Source organism: Strix uralensis, chromosome 1, assembly GCF_047716275.1.
Source record: "Strix uralensis isolate ZFMK-TIS-50842 chromosome 1, bStrUra1, whole genome shotgun sequence".
Classification (NCBI taxonomy): domain Eukaryota; kingdom Metazoa; phylum Chordata; class Aves; order Strigiformes; family Strigidae; genus Strix; species Strix uralensis.
In genome coordinates, this window is record NC_133972.1 from 3,170,815 (window position 1) to 3,195,527 (window position 24,713).

General features: G+C 44.7%; 2 protein-coding genes across 4 annotated transcripts in view; one reads left to right on the forward strand and one right to left on the reverse strand.

The window, feature by feature from the left end:
* ALS2CL (ALS2 C-terminal like) overlaps positions 1-3,219 on the reverse strand; it is a 50,174-nt gene extending 46,955 nt beyond the window's left edge. The window contains exon 1 of one of the 3 annotated variants that reach the window (XM_074867841.1): positions 3,199-3,219. Coding sequence is in view for 1 of the 3 variants with exons in the window: in XM_074868022.1 (XP_074724123.1) it covers positions 1,887-1,889 (3 nt within the window). In the remaining 2 variants the exon portion in view is untranslated. Of the gene's footprint in view, positions 1-4; positions 26-1,886; positions 1,964-3,198 lie in introns of those variants that run through there. The other 2 variants (XM_074868022.1, XM_074868294.1) reach the window with 2 other exon arrangements.
* A 3,053-nt stretch (positions 3,220-6,272) lies between these two features.
* TMIE (transmembrane inner ear) overlaps positions 6,273-24,713 on the forward strand; it is a 38,697-nt gene continuing 20,256 nt past the window's right edge. The window contains exons 1-2 of the mRNA XM_074869024.1: positions 6,273-6,559; positions 21,353-21,470. Coding sequence (XP_074725125.1) covers positions 6,461-6,559; positions 21,353-21,470 — 217 coding nt within the window. The 5' untranslated portion in view covers positions 6,273-6,460. The remainder of the gene's footprint in view (positions 6,560-21,352; positions 21,471-24,713) is intronic.

A 24,713-nucleotide genomic window follows, 5' to 3' on the forward strand; every position in this document is an offset into this window, starting at 1 on the left:
CTACCTTCGACAGTGACAGCTGGCCAGCCCAAGAAATCCATTGGGACTCTGGTTGAGGATTACTTCTCTGTAACAACAAACACAGAAACAAAGAAGCCTTTTTTAAATAAACCTAGGATGCCTGGTTAGTTACAAGAATGAAACATGACTCATGACTCCAAACTATTTATTGCTCTGTGGTAGCTTGTCTAACCAAAGGCCTTGCTAAAGGGGAAAACTGCCTCTGTCAGTCAGTCCCAATTCCACAGGAGCTGCTGTACGTGCAGGAAGCCAGAAAACAGGAAAAAAAGACAAAAAGAAACCCACTTTTATGTTAGCGTCAAGCTGTCATCTTTCAGCTCAGAACAGCTTCTTCCTCTGTGCAAAGTTCTCTGAAACCATGAGCCTTTCAGTGGCTAGTTGGATGGATAAGTTTCCAGAAAACTGTAATAATAAAAATCATATTGCTCTTTCATTGTAGCAGAATGATTAAAACCCTTCCAGCTCTGAAAAGGATGTGAAAATTTGTCTGAGTTGGAGCAGAGAGGTGGTACTAGTGAGATAAGCAAGTACTTAACTGCATGAGTCTTCTGGGCTGCAGAACAGCCCAACTGGGGAACAGCACAGAAGTCTACAGTGCTCAGCTGCAGGAGGACAGTGATTTCTACCAGGGCTCTTCCAAACACTCTGAGCAGGGTGACACAACCCCAGCTGCAATGCTGGGCCCTTCTTCCCACTCCTTGGCAAGCTATGTCAGATTCATCCAGTCGGCAGATCAGAGCAATCCAATAGCCAGAGGCATCTGGCACGTGGAGATATGAAAGAGGAGCAAGGGTGTCAAGCTACAGATAGGCGAGAGACTCCCTGAAGGAGGATGGAGAGCAGAAGTCACCTAGATTTCCTTTCTTAACACGAGACATTTCTTGTGGCCAAGACTAGTCCCCCCCCATCACCAGACGGGTTTTATGGGTACCTCCTGAGAAAGCCACCATTTGATTTGAGAGGGCTGGGAAAGGCTCTCCTCAAACGCAGGCAACATGAGAAAAGATGACGAGGGTCAGCTAGCACATAAGCAACTCCAAAGAGTGGAGCGAGTCTTGGCCCAGCCTTCCCCCCATTCCTATCCCTCCTGGTTCCCAAATCCCACACTGAGGTAACAGCATAGACCAGACAGCCCATCAGCAACCCACCTTTGCCACAAGAGCAATGACAAGTGACTGCAACATTGTCCCTGGAGATAGAGCAAACCAGGAGGAGATGACCTTCTTTCTGTGGTGACATAAGAACAGTGTCCAACTTCTACTTGCCTTTGAGTAACCATCCCATGACACCACACTGGCCGTGTCCAACCTCCTTCAGCAGCCAAATGGGGACAGCAAGGCTCTGTCCCACTGGGCTGGAAGCCACCTACAACCATGAGGCATGTCGGCTACATGACGAGTCCAACCGCCTGGAGACATGCTGCCGGAGAAACAAAGGCACCTTGTCCCATAGTGTTGTGGTGAATCACACCATTATGTCCTGCTCCCGCGGCACATGCCCTATCAGCAGCAGGACGGATTTTGTGAATGCCTTGATGCAAGTAGGAAATGAGCAACATTCCTGTTTTACTGAAGCAGAAATTACAGGATTTTGCTGAATTCACAGCCTCCCCAAACTGTCCTGTGTCTTAAACATGGATGCATCCTTTCCTAACCCTACAAAACACCCAAGCAATAAACTTTTGAGAGAGACAGTCACTCACTGAACATCACCCCATTTCCAAAGCTGTAACCCCCTGATCTTCATGATGGCACAGAGCCAAATCTTTTGCAATAGGACCACAATCTCCCATGAGACCACTTCAACAGTGGTTTAGTAACATCTCCCAGCAGCCGAATGCCACCTGAGCAAAAAGTCCGCCTTACCATGGGTCGAGCTGTCAGCCAGGATATGGAGCCATGTGAATGGAAAGAGGAGCTGGTGGTGAAAGCTGCCTGCTCTAACTTTTCAGCTGCTTTATTTACTCACTTTAAGGGGAGGGAAAAGAAAGAAATATTGGAGGAAGTAATGTTCCTCTCCCAAGTTGCACTGCAAAACATTCTTGGTAGACATGGAAACCCCTGGCAGGCTGCCATCGCTTGGCCAGTCTCCACATTAAATTTCAGCGAGCTACTCAACACTTGAATGGCTTTTAGAGAATTTAAAGGGAAACGGCAGCTGCAGATGGGTGATGTGGCTCCTGCTCCCTATAGGCAAGCGTTAAGGGTGTTCCTGAGTTTGCCTTCAGCTCTGCGGGAAAGCTTGTCATGCTTCTTCAGTACACAGGGCAGGCAAGTTATGACGGAGCCAACTGAAAACAAATGCAGCCTCCACATTTCTCCAACAAAGGAGGTTTCCTAGCCACAGTCTGCAGGGACAGAGGGCAGCCTACCTAAAGGGGACTGCAAAGATAAAGGGAAAAACATTTCACCACACTCTGGGGATTAAACTGCAGCCAAAGGTATTTAAAAAGACTCGTTCCTTCTTTCTCCTGGCTTCTCCCCTCTCCTGGATCCCAGCTCTCCTCCTCCACCCTGGGGCTTCCCCCTCTTTGCTCATGGTTGGGCTGAAGAGTGATGGGGAACTGGGAGCCTGGTCTCCCTGGAAATCTCCAAACACTCGTGAACACAGGCAAGCACATGAGCTTGGGACCTCACTGCTCTGGGAGAAGAGCAAGGAGAGCAGAGAAAGCCTGGAAGTGATTGGTGGAGGGCATGGAGGCTCTGGGGTGGTTGGACAGAGATGATCCTACACTTGGCCAGGAAAAGAGACCCTTCGTCTTCCCCCAAATCCCTTATTCCCACTCATTCAGGAACATGCATTTTTCATGGCAAGGGGTTATTTCTCTGCAAATGCTGTAACCCTGCACAGTGCCCATCACCACGGCTTCAATGTACTTTGAAGCACGTGGAGGAAGGGAAGCAGTGTGTACCCAGCAGAAGGAGCAGCGTAACAGCTGTGACGTGCACGAAAGTTACCCACTGGTCCAGTCTCAGATTTCTGTCCACAGTGCCTGCAAACAAGTTTACCACAAGTAAGTGAGCACGAGCACATGTGGGACACACAACTTCTCTCTTCAGGGCCCCTCATAACATTTGCAATAGAAACCTTATTAAGAAATCCCAGCTACTTGGCAGACATCGCTATCAATAAAGCCAGAATAAAGCAAGGACACTCACTTCCCTGCTCTCCTCTTACATGCTCAGTGCATTTCCAGGGAGAACAGACCTTGAGTCCCCCATGGCTCTTCATCCATTTGCCCATCGCTCCAAATGCAGGCAGATAGCAAAGAAGCTGCATGGTGGGGGAGAAGATAAGGCAGGCAAGGGCCACATCCCCTTTCAGTGGTTTGACCCCTGGGCCTTTTGCTGCCACACTGAGCAAACTCTCACAGATGAACACTGCAGTGTTCTCCCAAACGGCATTGTCACAGTTTTGCGTAGCACCAACGCCAGCACCGCAGCGATTGGCGAGGTGACATGTTTAGCAAGAGCCACATTTCATTTCTTTCCCAAGAGGATGCAAAAGGCACAAGCTATAAATAGGAAGATGACAAGTTTCGCAGCGCCTGTGGTTTCACTTAGAGATTGGTGGTCATCCACTAGTCAGGACGTAACAGCATGTGCAATGTGGGCTATGACCAACCTTACCCAGGGAGGGGTCATCGCTGGTTGGGGTGTGTATTGAAAAAGACAACTATTTCCCCTCTCTCTGCAAAGCCTACTTCCTCACTGTTGCTAAATTCATGAGTTTTGTAACAGTTTTTTTTCTCTCTACAAAATATCCAGCTTGATGGCTCAGGTCACCAAACTAGAAGTAGATGTTTGCATATAAAGAGGTTTTTTTGTCCTTCTTGTCACGAAAAAACTTCTAACAGAAAGAAAAAAAAAAAAAAAAAACAAAAAAACCAACAAACTGAAAACTCAAAGGAATAGCAGACCAATATGAAATCTTATAATTTAAAATCCCAGCAGGAGGTTCTGCTCTGATCTACTCCAGGTATTTTCAAATTGTCCCAAGGAAAGAAGCCGAAATGAAATTATAAAATGCTGGAAGGTCTGGAGTCTGCAGAAATCTACTTTTTTTTTTTTTTTTCCCCCTGAAAACCAAAGGAAGCGCTTCACTTCAGTCACCCACATATAGAATAAGAAATCCGGAGGCTGGCAAAAAAAAAAAGTGATCAGGTTGGTTTGTGCTGTTTTTGCATAACTCTTGGCACAAATGTTTTCCAGCGGTGGTTTGATGCCACAGCAGGCCCGGTCCATGAGCACACGGAGAGTAGATAGCTCCCCATCAGCGGCAGGAAAGTCACAGTCTAATTTGCTCACTGCATTAAAAAACAAAAGAAAATTCCCCAAACCCCACACCTCTTGAGAACCCACAAATAAAAGGATGGGAGCAGTGTTGAACTCCCAGCTTATGGGCAAGGCACTACTAATAAACTGCACTCTGGAAATAGCAACCCAGAGGCTTAGGGAGCTTATATTGTGTTTGACCCAGGGCACAGCGGGTGCATTTCCATAAGCTGCTCTAAGCAGACTAGTACTCGTGCTTCCACAGTGTTTTCTAAAAAGCAGCAGGAGTGGAGCCCAGTTTGCCATGGATTTATGCCCTGTGGTTGCGTTCACTGGTGTCTATCAAGATGCTAACCAAAGCTCCCCATGGCTCAGCTTGTCATGACATCTCTGCCCAGCATGGATCCTCTGGTGTTCAGCAAGAATGGCCCATACTATCCTTCTTCCTTCCATGGGCACTACAACTGATTTAATTTTTTACCCAACAGCACACTTTTTTTAAAAAATGAAATGCACAGAAACTCAGTATCTCCTGGACCTTGGCCAATTTCAGCTGAGTTAACAGGAAAGTTTTAGAAGTCCAGAGGAGGAAGGTAGGGTGGAGGGAGGAGGAGAGTGGCAAGCAAAGTATCATGTCCAAAAGTCCCATTTCCTTAAGAAATCAAGCTGAAAAACATTAAAACCAGCTCGGTGAACCACTGCTTAGGATCTGAGCTGAGACTGGATTTTCATCCGGGAAAGGAGGACCAAGCTGCACGACTTTTGAGGCAGATGCATAATTCCCTGCCTCGATGCTGCCACCATCTGTCGTCTGCTGATGAGACCTCATAACACCGCATCCTGCGTTCCCTTTCCACAGCACCTAATTCTTATATAGATTTTCTGAGCACACAGTTTTCCATCATCTCATGCGTGGCAACCCAGCAGTCACCGTGTAAGTCTGCAGCGAACCCAAATGCAGCAGAGAACCGAATGGCTGCTGTTCCTCCGGAGCAATGCACGTGTTGGCATCATTCCACCTCCCTCTAATCTTCACAATCTGATGAGTAATGCAAACCTTAAAAGCTGGCTTCCCTATTTGAGCTTGTAAAATATTAATTTGCTATGAGGCTCTTTTTCCTGAAATTATGCTTAGTTCTCTAAAAGTGCTAGAACACAGTAGCAGAAGTGACTAGATCATCCTAGATCTCATTGCTTGTTTTCTTGACTAAAATTCCAGACTTCCTCCAGTAAAGGATACTACAAGAAATTATGAGTATGGGAGAATATAGTAGACCTGGTTCATCCAGTCACTCTCCTTCTGACCGTCATTTTCACTCTATGGCCAAAGGTTTTGTTTGCTCCTTGGTGGAAGAACAGTCCAGATTAGAGTCCCACGCTCCCTCAAACCCTCAAGCTATGCTTTCCCTGTCCATCTGATTCAGATAATTTTCTGGAGTCCCTCGAGCAGAGCTGAGCTGGAGATGGTGGCCATGCAGCTTTACCTTCTACAACTTGCTATGCACATCCTCTTTCCAGTTGCTTTCTGCTCCCTTCCCAGATCAAGTCTGGGTGAAGTTGCAGATGGTAGCAACACATCCACAAGATCCTTCAGGGATGAAAGATGCTTTTAAAATCCCAAGATGTGAAACACTCATCTCTAGTAACACTGGATTCTGCTAGCATAGGGTAGCTATGATGCTGATGATGCATCAGTTTGGCTTACAGCCCTTTTTCATTAGGGGAAGAGAATTCTCTCAACAGGCCAGGAGGAAAACAAGAGCAAGAAGAGAGCTGGAATCAGTCAGGCAGCTGTTAAAAAAAAAAAAAAAAAAAAAAAAAAAAAGCAGCAAACCCAGGGTCTTAACGAGTAAATCGTCTTCCTCTGGGGAAGCAGCAAGAGCTCTGAGTGCTACTTTGCTCCCCCTGTCCCCCCCTTCATGAAGCCCGGCTTGAGGAACAGCAGACCAGCCTGTAAGCGACACCAGTCTAATTAATTAATGACTCCCCTGCGTCAGCTCTGTGGCTGCTGGGTTAGAAAGAAAGGAAGGCAGTAAAGAAGGGCCAGGACAGCATGCGACTGCTTCTGGTAAATGCTGAACGCTGCTGAGAGCTGGCTGGGTTATACATAACCTCCCCTGCTTTGGGCTGCAGCACACAAGTCGGAGATATACTGGGAAGAGAAGATGGCGTGGGATCCACCCTTGCAGCATCCTCTCTCCTGGGTGAGATCTTCCTCCCTCTTCTTGTCCTGCTCGAGAGCTGCCATGGCACAGTTAATCGAGGTAAGGAGCAACTTGATTTACAGACTGGGGGTTCAGGGGCATCCAGGAATATGTCATTTCCATGCATGTTACCCAGGAAGAACAGGTAGGGCAGACAGGAGGGAATTTAAGGTGGCTCCAAGGAGTTAGAGGCTTCTCTGGGAGACGCTTGTTGCCTTCTACAGGCCCAGTACTAGAAAGAAGGTGCTTTTAAATTCCAATAGCTGCTGCTGAGAACAGTCAGCACTTAAGGGGTGCTTTAAGCCCCAAAGAGGGCTTGACAAAGTGCAAAGGGCCAAAGTCACAGCACAGCATTTACTAGCCCGGTACTGCATGTCCAACAAGTGCCCCACATCAGAGGCGCAGGGAAAGAAGAGAAGGACGAGGCATGACCAGGTTGATCCTGCCCCTGGATGTACCTGTCCGAGTTAAAAGTTTGGGCTGCATTTTTCTTCTTCTGCCTTCTCTCATTTCCTCTAGTTCAACAAAAACATTAACTTTTGAGGTGATGTTCCTCACCCACAGCTCAGTTTCAGAGCTTTCCCCTGAGGATGACTATGCGCTCGCATGGCCCCAGCAAGGCTGGAATGAACCAGGAGGGACAAGCAGCTTCACAGCCCAGGACTACACCCTGGCAACAGTTGTAACTTACTGCCAGCAGTTTCAGAAGTGAGAATCCTGCCTGACAGGACAGCCCCCCAGGGTTACAGCTGCCAAAAATTTTGCAGCCCAGCCATTTTCAACCTCTTCATTGCTTTTCCTAAGGCCTGTGCCATGTTAGAGGCGCTGCTGTGTTGGTCCAGGGTCAGAGCCCCAGTGCTGCAGTGCTGATGAGCAGCATGTTCTTGCAGCAGAACTTGCTTTGCTCAGACTTCTGGGTTTAGCTAAACTGCTCAAAAATGCATCCGTGCAGGTATAACTAAGTTAAGGGCTCTGATGGGCTAGCGTAAGAAAAGGGTTTTTTCAATGTTTTTAAACTTTTTCATCCCTGGCTGCCCTTCCCCTCACCTGCCCTTGCACCAAGCCAGGCCTGATCTCCACGGTTCTTGGTCTGCAGATTTTAGCAGTTCATCACCAACATATCAGAGACAATTACAACTGTGCTGAGTTCATATACCCACCTCATGGTCCATCTTCTGCCCTGACCCTCTCTCTGGTTGTCTCATTTTAAAGTTACTTAATTCAGGATTTTGAAATACATCTACCAATACATCCTATCTGACCACGATATAACATCCCCAACAAGGCAAACAGGAACCTAAAACTCAATTGCAAACTCATACAAACTCTGCTGTAGGTATTTTTCACCTTTTTCCAAGCTGTTCAGCCTAAAGCTGTTCTCAAGGTGACAAGTGAGGCAGAACTTTCTCTTACAGTGCACATTTCACAAAGCATGCTTCACTGAGCCCTAGGCAACATGCAGACACAGCATCCAGCCCACCAAGAAGATGTTCTCTTTCCTTATGTTTCAGACACACACTTTACAGGAATTGTCCTCATGCCAAAGCAAAGATAAATGGCAAAACTACAAAAATTGTTATAAAACAGGAATAATTTTATCATCTGCTTTCCATATAAAAGATTTTCTTGAAAACTTTTCTACTTCTTACAGCATGTCAGGGGCAGCAAATGTTGTCTGGAAACACAAGCTGCTTGGCAGGTTAACTACCAGGTATCCAAAAATGAGATTAGAAGAACAGTCAGTTTCTGTATTTCTAAAAGCAGATGAATTACAGGCTGCTCTGAAGCTCTGTGGGCACTTTTTTGCTTCAAATAATTATACAATGTAGTTATCCTGAATAATTCAATTTATGCTAAGCCAGCCCACCAAAGCAAACAGAGAGAGCTCAAAGGGACTGGACATCAGAGCATTTCAGTGAGCTAGAAAAGACCAAACACCCCTCCCCCACCCCCCGAAAAAAACGCAAAATGTCACCAAAAAACCCCACACAATAAGGAGAAGAAACAAGAAGATGCTCTTGTTTAATGGTGTTCAAGTGTGTTCGAATGTGCAGATTCATGTACACTTTTCCACTTAGGAGCAAAGAGGCAATAAAAACCTCTGAATATTGATTTTAATTATATTGACAAAAAGCTTCCCTCTTTCATAGATCTTTTGGAAGAATTCTTAGTCCCCAGAGGTTGGAATTAGCTCCATGGGCTGCTCCATTCAGTGCGCCAGGAGCCCTCCTGTAAGGCGCTGGGAGATGCTCCTGTAAGGGACCTCCTGCACCTCACCCGGAGCCACGGACTCTTCCCTAGGAGCCCTTTGCCCAACTTCAATTGTAGTTTGTACAGGTTTGTGAAGATACACACCCATGTAGCTCTACCTAGGCACCCCTCCTGACCTCTAAAATGCATTCACACGCTCAGACATTAGCAGATGCTAGATAAACACCTAGAAGACTGGGGAAAAGCTATTTTCCAGCATCACACCAATGCTCTAGCACCAAGAAGACTGAAGAACAAAGAGCACAGCTTTGGCTTTTTTTTTTTCCCCCCCCATTGCACAGGACTGCTCAGACAATGCATTTAACTCCCATAAAATAATACCCATTACATGAAATGCATATAGCACTGGCCCATTCCTTAGCTTTCCACCTTCCCCATCATTTGTCCAACAGCCCCAGCTTAGGTAAAGTCTGCATTTCAAGGGTCACACAGTTTACACAGGGAAGGAGGGCAAGCCCATAGCACAATTCATACTACTACTGTTTTTCTTGATCAGACCTTCGACACGCTCAAGGGACACTCTGGAAATAGAATCAGTACAAGTTAGAGAGGGAGGAACATCAACATTTCCACTGCCTATAGAACAGAAATTTCCTCTTGTAAAGGCCAATATAAACCCCACCGCTTTTTAGATTTGGCCCTCTTTTGGGCCAGGGCTGAAAATTAGCACCGTAATGTTTTATGACTGTTTTGTAATCGGCTTAAGGAATAGTCTACTCTGCAGCATAACAGGAAAACCATCAGGACTTTGCTTTGGGAAAGCACAGGGAAATTTCTGTGAGCCACTTTATTGATACTAAGAACTGATAAAGCAGCTAGAATGTACCCCATTTCCCCAGTCATCCCCATATGGTTCATTATTGAGTTCATTACTGGCATAATTATCTTCTCATTCCTATCCCAAGGCTTTCCTTGGCCCTCATTTGATTTACCTGGGTTTTCTCTTTTGTTATAAACTTTCCAGTCTGTCTGCAGGTACCTAAAGGAGGGAACCAGGCTAGATAAAAACAAATGTAAAAAATAAATAGCAGTCTGAAAAGCGAACCTTTGCAAACCGCAGTGTTTTATAAGAGGTCCACCTTGTTTTGGCAGAGTTTAGGCCCATCAGCCTTGTGGGTTATCACAGGGTGCTGTGGCCTCAGATGTGATGAACTCATCATGGAGAAAACAATCAGGGTGACCTGTGCAGCAGGTCAGCTCTTAAAAGATTTCACCAAGTGTGAAGTTAGACCCTGGGATGGGAAGGAACATGATGTGTTCGGGATGTAGCATCTGGTTTAGTCAACAATCCCCTTATGTAGTCAATTCTGCATCTGTCAGACTTTTATTAAGCTCTTGGTCTCTGGATTGGAGTTTGGAGCTTCCTATTCAGGAGATTAAACTCTGTCCTAGGAAGTCACAAAAAAGGAACTCTTCAGAAGCTTTATCAGACCAGAAAAAGGTGCCCCCTCTCTCTATCAAGATAGAAATTAAAATAAAGATGATTCTGGTCTCCCATCAATTCTAGCTTGGAAAAGCTACAACATAAAGGTTTTCAGATGTTTTCCAAGTCCTTTCACTTTCAAATTGCCATCTAGACAAATGATATATTTGGTACACAGGGTGTTAAGTGGAGTTCAGTTTATACTACCCTTAGATGTATATTGTGCTCAAGGGAGAGTAACCCTCATATGTAGCCTCCAAGTGAATGTGATGGATGTGATGCTGTATGCAATAATCTGAAAATGCTCATGTGTAATTGTAGTTTAAATGAAGGTAGGTAAAATTGCTGAGTAGTTATAGTGGACTCCTGAGGTTGATTTCCCATGTGGATGCATAGATTTAACTCAATAGCTGACAAAAAAAAAAGAACAAACAAGAAAATAATAGTTCAGGAGGACATACACAAGCAACACATATAATAATTTGACAGGTGTTTGCTTTAAGAATGGCATCTTTAAGGAGGATACCAGTATTTTGGGTCAGCTAGAAATATAGAAAATTATAAAAGCCATTTTCTGGAAAATTCCTTTTCATGATCTGTCTGAGGAGACAGGCTCAAGAGAGAGGGATGGAGATTATACAGGGCACAAAGTCACTGGACCCTCACAGACCCAAACCCACATATACGTTAAGGAAAGAATTACACCCGCTCTCAGAGCATTTCAGTTATTTGAAGAGAGATTGCATCTATAACTAAGTCTATTGTCTCTGCTAATAGACAACTATCCTAAGCATTACAGCTATGCTAAAGAGGCTTTTGTGTGACTGCTGCCACTCTCAGATGAAAACAGGCATCAGGTTTTAATCTGAAACTGCTGTTCACAAGACTATGAAATGATACAGGTATGAAAAAAATGAGGTTCCTATTGGGAACTAGGAAGGGTGGAGGTCTGAGTCCACATGAGGGGTCCCTTGGGCCAGCCCAGGAGAAGCCCTGGCACAAGCAAGCCTCACAACCAGGGCAACAATTATATCTACATCATAATTTAAGATTAATTACTAGATTCATCAGCTATCACACTTAAATTCAGTCACTATGATCAGTCTTCTTTTTTTCCAAATACATAATCCTTGTCCTGTGAAGCCACAGATCAATTATTACTGTATTTTCAGTGTTGCATCTGGACTCTGCCAGGGTTTCCCCACCACTGCAGAGGATTTTGATGGCCTCACTAGATAAGTGTTGCCTGAATGGAGGTCCACTGTCAGATTGTCCATCTCCTTCTTGTTAGTTGGAAGGAGGGGAAGGGAGAGAGAGTGTGTGTGTGTATGTATCTAAAGCTCAGTCCTCCTGAGCCACCTGTGGCCTTTAGATACATGTAATCAAATGCAATTAGGAATAAACATTGTTAGTTTTTCAAAGCCCAGTCACGCTGAAGGCAAAGCAGTAACACCAGTCAAGCCTAATTAGAAGGGACATTTAAAAAAGGAAAAAAAAAAAAGAAAGAAAAAAAGACCTTGAAAAACAATGCCTTTTACAGTCTCTCTTCTCTGCTGCTTAATGAAGCAAATAAAACTGTCTCCAGCAGCTGTCTCCTTTTCCACCAGGGATGATGCCTCTGCTTCACCCACCATCACCACTGACACTTTCTGCCTGCCTGAAATGAATCAAAACCAAAGCGATCATCTTTGGGTTTGGGTTGGTGGTTTGGTTTTTTTTTTTTTTCAGTTAGAAAAACCGGTGTCAAACTGTTCTGACCTAAAAATGCAACTTGTCTAGAAATGATTTAATGGTTTGGGGTTTAAATAGATGTTTTACAGCCCTGAATGTCCAATGTCAGTCCAGCTCCTTACAGAGCAGTTTTTTCTCCTCCCAGCCCTCGCTGGGCATTTGGAGAAGCTGCAAAGGTTATTCAGGCTACACACAAAGCAGAGATTCTTTCTTCAGTGCAACTCTGAGCCACACTGGGATGGGGAACACATGCCTGGGCCCCACCACACCTGGGGACATGCCATCCAGCAGGGCTTGGGGGCCAAGTCCTTGGCATAGACCAGTCTTCACTGGAAGCAGATGTTGTGCCTCCACAGCTAAGGAAACTTGTTATGGCAGCTAATAAAGCAGAAGAGAAGCCAGGGTATCATGAACATAGTCCAGCCTTGGCTCCTACTTTAGATCCCCCCCAAGCCAGCCCTACAAGGTCTGAAGCATTGGAAGCCCAAAGCATGGGAAAGTAATGGACCACCAGCCCCTGTTCTAGCTCCTGCCAGGGAGCCACCTGATCCTTAGGGACCCCAAAAATCCCCTTGTCTCTCTTCCCTGCTCCTACTCCCAGAGATCAAGCAAAGAATTGGATGTCAAGGGCAGGATTTACCTGCTCTAAATTGGTCATCTAGAAACTGGACACCCAAATCTGAGCTAGTCACTGTAGGCTCCACTAATAATCACTGAAGATAAATAGTCATTTATTCATCAGATCTAGATAGGTTTCCTCAATGAGATGGAAAGCCCTATGTAAGTGTCACTTTCTCTCAGATATAAATAACCCTGGAATAACTAGCTTAGGCTTAACTACTTGTACCACACATTTTTAAGCACTTAAGTAAGGTTAAATGCTTTTTCTTTAGAGGGAGAGACTTAGCCTGAAGGTTAAGACAGGAAAATATGTGTCTACAGTATTGGCATCAACAAGTGATCTGGGTGTCTCAGCTTCCATAGGAGATGTAGTCAATGCCGTCAGAGGCTAAGGAGCTATTCCACCATCCTCTAAGAGTCTCCCCAATCAACAGTCCATCTTTGGTCTCAATATTCATTATTGGTATTGGCTAGGAGTTGCTTTCACTTTCCTAAACATAGCAGTCTAATCCTATTGTAGGCACTGTGCTGTACTCCACCTGTTTCCAGGTGCTGCTCCAGAGAGCGCAGGTCTTCTATGAATGTTACCTGGAATATTTACCAAGACCTACATCATTTCCTCCTTTACATTTATGTTTAGGGTACTAAACTAAGCCATAAGTTTCTCTTTTATAGAACAAGTTTATACACTCTTTCAGCCCAGAGCCTCCTTGTTATTCCTTTCTGCTCAATGCCATTTCCTCCTGGAGCCCCAACTTTTTCATATTCCTCTAGGCACTGCCTAGACAACTAAGTGGTAGCAACATTGTAGTGAGGCTAACTTCAGGTGTGTTTACGTCATTTTCTTTGATATTTTCTCATCTGCTTGCCTTCAAAAATCTTTCCCTGTTGAATTATGACCTGAGTGTTGCCAATGCTGCTTCTTGTCTGCATTTTCTCTGTTCCTAACAGCTTTCTTCATCTAAAGATGACTCCTCTCAAGGCTGATACCTTTTTCAGAAGTCTTCTTTCCTGCTTCCAGTTTTCTGGAGTCTTTCATTTAGTGCAGCTTCTTTGCATAGATAAAGCAATGCTGTTATTCTTCATACCAAATGTAACTTCTTCATCTTCCACTTCTGGACCACATTGGTGGCCAAGGACACAAGTTCACCCTTGATGGAACTAGGTTATTTTTCACCTCAGGGCTGCATAAGAATCACTTTGCACAGTTTCATCTCTGTTGCATTTCACCTCCTGATATCTTTTCCTTCTGTCCCCAATCCAATCATTCGGTTATCTTGACATTTATTGCCAAGCACAAATCAGTAACTCCAAATCTTGACATGTATTCCCATGCACAAATCAACAGCTCCAATTCTTGACATTTATTGCCAAACACAAATCAACAGTTCCAATTTCTTGAAGCTATTAAGAATTACTTTCATTGAGATGTTTTTCCCTCCTGCTGTACGTATCATCTCCAAAAGCTAAGAGGACCAGATGTGGGCCAGTGTTGCATCTTTCAACCCACTTAAGAGTTTGGACGCCTTGCCTGGTCAACACATGTAGCAATGCAAATTTAGACATCCGCTAACAAGTCCCAGTATGCACACACAGGCAGTTGCCGTAGATGAACTTATAGGTGGTGTTTTGCTAAGCTGTTGTAGCTTGACCATGATCCTACAGTAATTTCACTGCATACTTTAGCCCTAGCATTCCACACTCACTCTAATAATATGAAGAAAAGTTACGGTGATTAGATCAAAGTATCTACATGAACAGTCGGGACTCTGTAGAAGTCTTGCTTCATGCTTTTTCCCTCTGCACTTTTGTCTTAAATATGCAATATATTTTGCTACTTTATGTACTGTTTCACATCAAGAATTTTTGTGAAACCAAGAGAAGTGGCAGAGATCCTTAACCTTGTTGTTTCTTCCCTCCAATGCAATTTCGGCCTTGTTTAAGGTTATGCTGTTCCTCATCCACAACTTCCTCCAGAATTGTCTATAAACAGGTAGTAAGTGCTCTGATCACTAGCCTTCCTGCTACTGATGGTAAGCACATGCTTCTATAGTGATCCAGAGTCTCAGGCTGTCCTCCTGTTGAGGCACATAATTGCTGTAGCATCCAATATTTCAGCACATCCGTTACCTTTCTGTCTATTTACATCGTCCCCATCTTTTTACTAGTCCAAGAGTTTGTTCATCATTCCTTCAAGACTTAGACTGGAGAACATTTAAATATCAAACTAATGCCTACTACATGTTCCAGCTTTACATAAATTGTGCAGCAGTTAGAGCAGGATCCTGCAATCCCTTCCAGAGCTATTGATCCATGCTGTCATCTCGAGAATAATTTTTAATTTCCCATCTCAGCTACTCTACTTCGTACTGGTAATATTTCTTCTGTTGAACAATGACGATGCATCAGGTGCTTTGAGATTCCCAGAGCAAAGAGACTAACACTGGAAGGTTCAGCATGGATCTCTGGTCCTACAGCTCTGTGTGTGCTGTAGAAAACCAGTACCATCACCTCCAAGCCATGAGCTGAAGGTGCATTCTTGTTCCCCCACCTTCAGATCTGCAATTTGCAGCCTTGTTTACTTTATTTTAGTCTGGATTCTTTGAGGACATTATATTTATTATTATTGCTGATTAATTAGCAACTGTAAAGTAAAACAACCTGCTGAAGATCATCAGGTTCTGGTGTGTGACATAGCCCATGGCTGGTCATGAGACAGGAAACCAGGTTACACAACCCACAAGTGTTTGCTCTTCACAGTTGTAGACAGGGAATATACCCACAAGCATGCGTCTCTTCAGAACAGACCGTCGTGAGGAAAACATGCTTCTTGGATGTAGAGTAATGCTACAGACTCTCTCTTGTCTTAGGACTCTTTGTAGCAGACCACCACTCACAGTGAGCGTTCCATCGTAGTCAAGAAAGCGTGCAGCTTTTGTGGAAAGGAAGAACGGACCACTGGCAATGTGCAAGGCTCAGCTGAGCAGGCAGTACATGCATGAAAACCTCCAGAGCTGCCGCTCCCCTCCCTACACTACTGTTAAGTTCTTTACTCCTAAGAGCAGTCTGGAGCAATAGCTACAGTCAACCTTACACCTCCAGCCATCTACAGAACTAACCCTTCACCTCTGCTCCCATCTGGTATCACCTTGGCAGGACTAACACCAACCACGTCCCCTTTTGTCTCTTTTTCCTTCTGGATGTGCACTTAAGACTTACCCAGATATGCAGAGTTCCAGCAGAAGCCCCACAATTTCCTTTTCTCACCATTTTTCCTCTTAACATCTGGCTTCCTTTCTCAGTTGTCTATCAGAGACAAGTCTGGCAGAAAAACCCCATCCTTTGGAGAGCTGAGCTTCACAAAATGGCAAATCATGCCAACTTCTGCAAATGAAGTGTCTCCTGTGAATCAGATTGAGGCTACCCTAGAGGTTAACTCCAAGATCAGTAGTAAGGAAGGAAAGCTGAATCCAAGGCAGGAAGTAAACTTAGATCTCTGGGGCAAGCACTTCTAATTAGACAAAATTTTCTGAACCTAAAATGATGCCCTGATCCCTCCCCAGGGCTGCTGCCTACTGCAGCTTCTTCAATTTCTTTTCTTTGTTGCTGAATGCTTTGTAAGGAGTAGAAAGAAATCCTACAGTTGAAAAGGGAGATCTTTCAGTGTCAAGTATCACAGATTCTTACCTCTTTGATTGTCCCAGATGCCTCTACAAAACCCCACTACTCCGGCCAGACATTCTTCCTCCCTTAGTTCACCTGTAGCAATTCTGGGTTTTGAGCACTAGATGCCCCATGGCCAGTCTCTGCACTATGGGAGAGGGGTGGCTGTCACAAATTGCAATGAGGTGGGGCCGGGTGGTGCTGAGTAGCCAAGACAGCTTGGAAGAGACAGGCAGGCTCAGACAGCAGCCCTATTCACCACAGATGGATTCTGAATAGGATGCCCCTGGGAGACAAAGCACTCCAGCTACGGCAGGAAGCATCCTTCATTAGGAAGAGACTAAAATATGGTTTGTATCGCACAAATAGGCAAGTAATTGGAGAGCAGCTCCAGCTGCAATTCACTCTGTGGTATCAGCTGTGTTTTAACAGCACTTTCATGGGCTGAGAAGGGAAGGGCACTGCATGGAATCAGATGTGCCTCTTCAGGAGATTTATTTAATTTTTTTTTTTTTTTAGAAGTGAAGTGTTTTCAGCTTCGATCAAAAGGCTATTGCCAATTCAGATCAGGTCCTACATTCAGATACAAGGCAATGAGGGTGTTTTGCTAACAACCCTTCTGAAAGGTCACTAGCAGGTTTTAACTCCATGATTTGCTGCACCGCAACACATCATAACATGAAGTTCATTAGCAGTGAGAGGTTGTTAACCTCTGATTTTCTAAGCCATAAGCCAAGAGAAGAAATGCTGCCTGTTGGTGTGTGTGACCCTACCATATCATCACTGCGCTGGGACCTCAGGAGTTGGTCTAGAAAACTTGTTTCACTAGTAACATTTGTGCTCTTAAGACATCTGTGAAACGTGTTCAATCCCATTTCAGAAACGGGGAACTGAGGCACACAAGAACTAAGGAAAGGATCTGCAATGAGACTTAGGTGCCTTGTTTGTCTAACATTTAGCTACTATGGAGGCCATCAGGTCCTTATCCCATTTCTACCTAAATGGTTGTTCTTCTACCAAAGGCAGGTATCTGTAAAGCTATTTGGCCCAGACCGTCCCATAGATGTTGAGGATCTACTCAATGGATCTCAGTGGAGCTGAGGCTGCAATTCACCTCATCTGAAGTACTAACCAAATCACCACTAAACCACATAAGGAAAGCTCACAGCATCTTCACAAGATAAGACTCTCATGATTATTATTCATTTTTTTCACCTGTTTTCTCATTCCCCCCTTACACTTAACTTTTAGAGCCTTTTCAGGAAGTAGAAACTAGAGTGCTGTTCATGTTTCATCAAACCCACTCCCTTCTTTACCCAAATCCCCTCTCTTTTGGTGAACATGCAGGAAATTATCACATCTTTTCTCACCATTGATACATTACAGCCACAGAATTTAATTCAAAGACCTCCTTGATAGCCTGAATAACCTAACTGATTAAGACGTAATTTTCTGAATGCCAACCAGGCTAATGCAACACCTACAAAACAATTTAAAAGCAGGTTTCATTAGTCAAACGTCATTAGAGACTCGATATAGAAGCAAGACTGCAAAGAAAATGTACTATTTATGAATGAAGAAAAATACCAGAACTCTCTCAGCTGTTTTTTTACATTTCATTTTAATCCATTACTAATTGATTTCAAGACTTTTGTTTAATGGAGAACAGCACTAAAATATTTACTTCCCCGAAACAAATACAAATTGAAAGAAAAAGTACACTATCAGCTAGGAAATGTCCACTTAATTGTAAAAACCAAGATATTTTTAAGAAATGAAGGCATTTCTCATCATGTCTCCTACTTAAATTATTTCCCAGATCACAATACACATATATATATATAGGTATATATGAATGAAAGTACAAAAGGAACCTACAAGCAACAACATAAAAAGAAATGAAACAACACTACATTGCCAGAAGGCAGTCTTGCGGTGTATTCCTGTGAAAGAAAAATTGAGAGAAGCCAGGACCTTCCTCCTGGACTCACAGCACAACTGGATTTTCTCTACACATTTAATGTGTTCTCAAGTAATTCAGGGTCTCTCAGCAAATACGAGTTATTTAAGTTCTTCATTGCAAAGAGCTGTTTGTTCATACTGTTATTTACATATATAAAAAAGCCATAGGATCCCTGGTCTAAGCTTTAATCTCGACTCCTTGATGGTGTCTCTGTTGTTTAATCTTCCTATGGTATATCCTGCTTTCTGCTCTGGATCTATCATACTGCTGGAGCACCTAGCCCAGAATGACCTGTTTTGAACCACAAACACAGGCTGGGCAATGAGTGGATTGAGAGCAGCCCTGTGGAGAAGGACTTGGGGGTATTAGTGGATAGAAAACAGAGCCAACAATGTGCGCTCGCAGCCCAGAAAGCCACCCGTGTGCTGGGATCCATCAAGAGCAGTGTGGCCAGCAGGTCGAGGGAGGGGATTCTACCCCTCGGCTCTGCTCTCGTGAGACCCACCCTGCAGTGCTGTGTCCAGCTCTGGGGGCACCAACATCAGAAGGACACGGACCTGCTCGAGAAGGTCCAGAGGAGGCCACGAAGATGGTCGGGGGGCTGGAGCACCCCACTGTGAGGACAGGCTGAGAGAGTTGGGGTTGTTCAACCTGAGAAGAGAAGGTTCTGGGGAGACATTATAGCAGCCTTCCAGTCCTTAAAGGGGGTATAGGAAAGGTGGGGAGGGACTCTTTATCAAGGAGTGTAGGGATAGGACAAGGGGTAACAGGATAGAAGGAAGAAATTCTTCCCTGTGAGGGTGGTGAGGCCCTGGCACAGGTTGCCCAGAGCAGCTGTGGCTGCCCCCTCCCTGGAAGGGTTCAAGGCCAGGTTGGACGGGGCTTTGGGCAACCTGGGCTAGTGGAAGGTGTCCCTGCCTGTGGCAGGGGGGTTGGAACTGGATGACTTTTAAGGTACCTTCCAACCCAAACCATTCTAGGATTCTATGATTTTTTCCTTGCATTTAATGAAATCTTACATCTGTGCTTTCTGATATTAACTTTACAGGGTTAAAGCAACATGACTGAAACCCCAGTAGTGAAATGCAACTCAAATAGCCATCTTATTCAACTTTGCTGTTTTGACAACTAGAGAAGATGCTGTGTAGGAATTACTGCCCACATATTGTGCTGCCTTTCACGCATCCTTCAACTCCTCATTCCTCAGCAATAATGGGATTTAAATCAAGCTCCTTTTTGATCTTATAAATGAGCACCAGTATCTGTCCCTGTAATCAAAACCACATGGCATTTGCCTTCAAAATATCTCAGAGCAAAATTAGGGAAGCAGCAATGTTCCTCTGTTACCCATGGAGAAACTGAGGCACTGGCTGCTCATACAACATGTGACAGACAGTGAAAGGTATAAATATGAGACTTCCTGGTTTTCTCTGGTGCCTACAGGTGATGAGACCACTGCTGTGACATTGCTATGAAGTCTATTGCCATTTGAGATGTCCTACAGTATCTGACATGAGTACAGGATTTGGCACATAGGACACAGTGCAAGACCCTGCTGGGTGGGCAGATGGAGGATACTCCACAACACCTCAGACAAGGCTAGATGTCTATATTCAATAGGTTGAATCTTACCCCCACTCACATTTCTAAAGACAAGCAGCTATGAAACAACACCACAGAATTGCAGATTACTCAAGTTTGAGTCCTCCTCCACTCCAGAGTTGCATTCCCTGCCTAGAAAGGGGGGTTAAGGCAACATCAGAGTGCCGATGTTCAGAGCTTGGACATGAGCCCACAGAGAGGTACATGCCTGGAGTTGCTCCACAGCAGGACAACTGGAAACAAGATACACATCTTTTCTTGTAGCAGCCCCAGAACCAGCCCTGCCTGCAAGGCAGGTGAGCCAGGCATGGCCAGAGCTATCTCTGCTCAACAGGCAAATTCTCTACTCCTATAGCAGCTCTAGCGAGGCCTGTGCAGAGCAGACAGGTTACCTGGTCCCTTCCTGCACTGCTCCATCAGGCAGGGGTAGCTGTAGGCTGTGATAGTTATTATGCAGTTAAAGAAGGTGGGAACCAGTGCGCGCCAAACCCTAGCCCTCCTCTCAGACCTTACAAAGTCTGAGCAGAGAAAAAGGGACCAGTGTGGGGTCAGGAAGGGAATGTACACCAAGAACAGGAACAGACCCAGCATCTTTCAGCACCAGAATGCCAGTCTGAACCAGGGAAGCCACTGCCCCATTCTCCTGGCAAATCTTACAATATAGCATGAAAAGAAAAACAGACACAACCATACTCAAAGGCCAGCATTGACTGCTGTCTCACACACAATAACCTCTGTCCTATTTGGTCTTGGAGTACTGCAGTATTTCACCAAGGTTCAGGAGAAAGGCAGAAATTACTTTCCAGGCACCCAGAGCATCCTCCTTGAAGTTGGGCTGCTGGGGCCAACTGCGAGATAGCGCAGTAAGGGTTGACTCCCGTCCAGTGGGAGTTGCTTTAAGCCAAGGCTCCAGTGTTTGACACCTGCCTGTGCCTGGCCATGGGCTCTGCTGACCCTTGAACATGCCCCATCACTATGGGCAGATCTGGTGACCTGGGCTCTCTGCTCACCCTGGCTGCCACCCTGGGCTTGTCCTGCTTACCTAATTTGGGGATGGTTAGATGGGATTTTGCTGGTGAAGACCTCTGCCCTGCTGTTTGTGTTGTCTTCCTCAGCTCTCCATCTTTAGGGAGCAGCTGGCTCTTGACATTTAGCTTTTTTCCTCCTTCCCTTCTCACCTAGCCCTAGCAGAGCAGATACCACTTCAATGCAACTTGCGGAGAAGTCTTTTCAGAAAAGAAAAGGTGCCATGTTATATTTTGCAGCTGAGTCTTAAAAATATCTTTTAAAGATAGGAATGCAATGTCCTCCTGGCCACAGAAGAAAAAGTTGGGACTTTAAGAAATAACAGCAAAAAGATTTGCTTTGGAGTCATGAAAATTGGCAAATAAATTTCAAAATGGCAAAAGCTTTAGATACAAGCTCTTGAGCAAAGTCTATTCCTCAAAGATTTCCAAATTGTTGGAGGGCCAGTAAACTGAGGTCCACCATCTCCTATGCTATTGGTATCTTTCTGACTGTTTTAAGGACCCTTGCAAATCTTAAAACACTTTTCTTTTTTTTTTTCCCTCTTTCCCAGGCTACCACAGAACCCCCAAAAAAGAAACCGGACCCTGTCACTTCGGAGACGGTGGTGATCTGGGGGCTGCGCCTCTGGCAGGTGATTGGTATCTTTGCCATCTTTGTCCTGGCAGTCAGTAAGTTGTAATTCTCTGCCTTGCACCACCTCAAGTGGGACTTGTTCCTGGAGGACTACAGACCAGATGGCCATGGAGGTCACAGGCTGAGGCAATTTGGTCTTTGGCATCACAGGGCTACACACTGAGGGGTTTTTGCAGCAGGGAGAGGCAGGTGGGATCTTTGAAGGAACCACAGATGGGCCACAATGGCTTCATCTTGTCACATACTGATCAACAGGTCCTAACTGGTAGCATCCCAGAGAAGAAGAGCTACCATAGGGCTGTGCCACAGCTGGGACTGTGTTCAGCTACAGTACCACATTCAAGCCCAAATACATGTTATAGCCATGGTCCTGCCCTGTCGCACAGCCATACAACTATGTGTGACCTCCTCTTGTGCTGTCCCACATGCTGTGATAAGAAGCCTCAAGAGGTTTGCAGTTACAGCCAGATCTGGCGTTAAGATCCCCAGCTCCTATTCTGGGTGCCAAGACTTTCAACTTGATTTTAGCAGGGCTTTCAGGGCTTAAAAACCTCCTTTTTTAGGACCCAGGGACTAGGAAGCCACTGGCTCTGACCTGGTGACTGCATGGGATGGGATCAGACACTCTCCCAGCACACTTTGAGGATCTATCTGGGTATGGCCGATTCCCCACCTCAGTGTCTTCATCCAGCTTCATCCCCTTGCAGCTCACTCCCTGGGAAGAGTGTAAGCCAGCTTCACTGTGCATTACAAACTGCTATCATGAGCTTCCTCATGAGAATATCACTTAGGACACTGTCATAACCCCATCAAAATTCAAAGGAAGGATCTTCTGCTCTCTTCTTGAGTCAACTATAACTTCATACAACAAAAAAATTAGATCAGTTTGATATGAGTCAAATGTGATAAATCCATTTCTTTCCCATCTTCTTGTTACTCCCTAGACTTTTGCAAAGTGTATAACTAATTCACTTCTTCCAGTAAACAAAGTTACACTGACTCACCTACAATTCCCTTGAATCTCCTGTTTTTCCTGTTAGGGACAGGTGAGCAGAGGGACAGAGCTTGTCCTCAGTCTCTGAAGGTAAATCCCACCAACTTGAAGATCACCTCAAATCCTTACCCACTCCAGGAGGGACATCATCCAGCCACATGGACTTAGATACATCTAAAACTTCTAGGCATTTTTTAACATTCTGTTCTCATTCTGGCTTGTGGCCCTAATTGCTTGTTGAAATCAATTTCCTAAGTGGATCAACGAAGCATTTTAAAACAACTGAAGGAAGGTCTTGAGTGCCTTAGCTTTCTGCATCACTTCTGCTCTTATTCCTCATAAGCGATGAGCACTCTCCAAAACAGCGGCCACATGCAAGCTCCTGGTGGGGAGCAGCCACAGACGATGCCAACCCTAACCTACAAGCAGTCCTTGTCTAGAACACGGGTTTGCTGGGCCAGCTCTAAAAACATAGGATTGCAGACAAGTGTTTTCTAGCGCTCCCTGTTATTTTTTAATTTACTGCTTAAACCCTGTCTAGATGTAGCCCTAATCTAATCAAAGCAGTCTGTGTGTTGCTGTCTCTGCTGATATTGGGGGAATCAAGTTGCTTTGTGTTGCCACCATGACCTCTTTGGCTGCTGTAGGTATCAGCCCTCCCCTGATAACCTTCCTGGTTTGTTCCCATGCTCAGTTTAAACCAGACATTCACATTCTCAAAGCAAGTACAAGGATTTTCCTCTGTTTTCTTTTCCCCTCATTGCCCTTTCTGGGCAAACACCTCACCTTACATCCAAAGTCTGAGGGATAACTACTCCTACAACTTGCCTGCTCTCCATCAATGAAGCTTATGTTAATTCATCACATGCTACAACACCCTTTGCAAACAATCACAAGAAGCTCCACAGAGCAAAGTGAACGTGGCCAAGTATTTAACCCTAGTGACTCTGTACACCATGTGAAATAGGCATCAAAATCAACAACACGAGCTTTAGAATGCAAGTAGACTGGTGAAGGGGTTTACTTAGCTGTTTATTCTTGGTTCAGTGGGCATCAAATTGTAAAGAAATTTTTGCCCAGTAGAGCTGAGTGTTTTGTTGTTTGTTAGAAATTGTCTCTAGCATAACCAGGTTATTTAGGGTTAGAAGCATGGAAAGTCTGCCATGCTGGCAAACCAACGCATCAGATGGTGGACTGCTTGCAGAAAAGAAAATAGTTACCTAAAATATTAATAGCAGGAAGCAAACACCCATGAAAATTTACTCAACCAGTGACAGCCCAGAAATGAAATGTATTATAGAAAACAACATATAAAGAAAGTTACAGACTAGTTACTTAAAGTGCCAAAAGCAGTGAATTATGAGAAACTGAAATACTTTATAAAGGATCTGTGTTTAGACAAGCAAACAAATAGGTTATGTGCAATTCAATAAAGTAACGTCTGTTTTAAGGTTTGAGCTCCTACTAACACACACAGGTAGCTCAACAAATACGGACCATTATGTCAGCCTGCTAGAGGTACGTACTACTGGAAGAGTAGGAAAGTATTTGCTAGGAGATCACAGGGTTTTGGCTTGCTGAGTCTCAGAGCGATAAATAGATCCAGTGCATCACAACGTGTAATGGAGTCAGTTTATAGCTCTACTGCTCTGTTACAGCCTTTCTGTTTGAAGAAGTTTTCTTTCAATGATTAGAGGGACTTGAAAACAACTGTACCAGCTCAGTCAGCTTCATGAAAACAGTAAGCTTTTGGTGAAGGCAGCAACTATTTAACCAAGTCTGTGATCCAAGTCAAAACAAGGCAGGTTCAAACTTATTGACATTAGAATAACTGAATCATACAATCAATTCTCACCAATTTTCCTGCTCCAGCAACATCGTCCTCCTCCTTTGCTTTGCGATCCCCAAAGCATTGATGGTTCCCCAGCTTTACCAGCAAACCTTTAACTCTTCGGAGCAGATACAGGTTTCTCTGTGAGTGGGCTCTTGGAGACTGACTGCCTTGGTATCAGTCCAGAAAACCAGGCAACATTCTATTTTTTTTAATGGGGAAAGAGCAGAGAAGAGTTTTAGTATGCCTTCCTTTTCCTGGTTCCAGGAGCACCTTCCCAGCCAGAGCAAGAGGGTAACACAACCCCCTAACAGCACTAACCCTCTGAAACTGGGAGACAGAAGAGCATCCTTTCCAGGGCTTCTTGGGGCCTGCACATGACCCTATTGGCTTACCACCTCACCTTGTTATCAAGGCTTCAAGGGTGTGTCTACTTTGTCATGTGAAATCAGG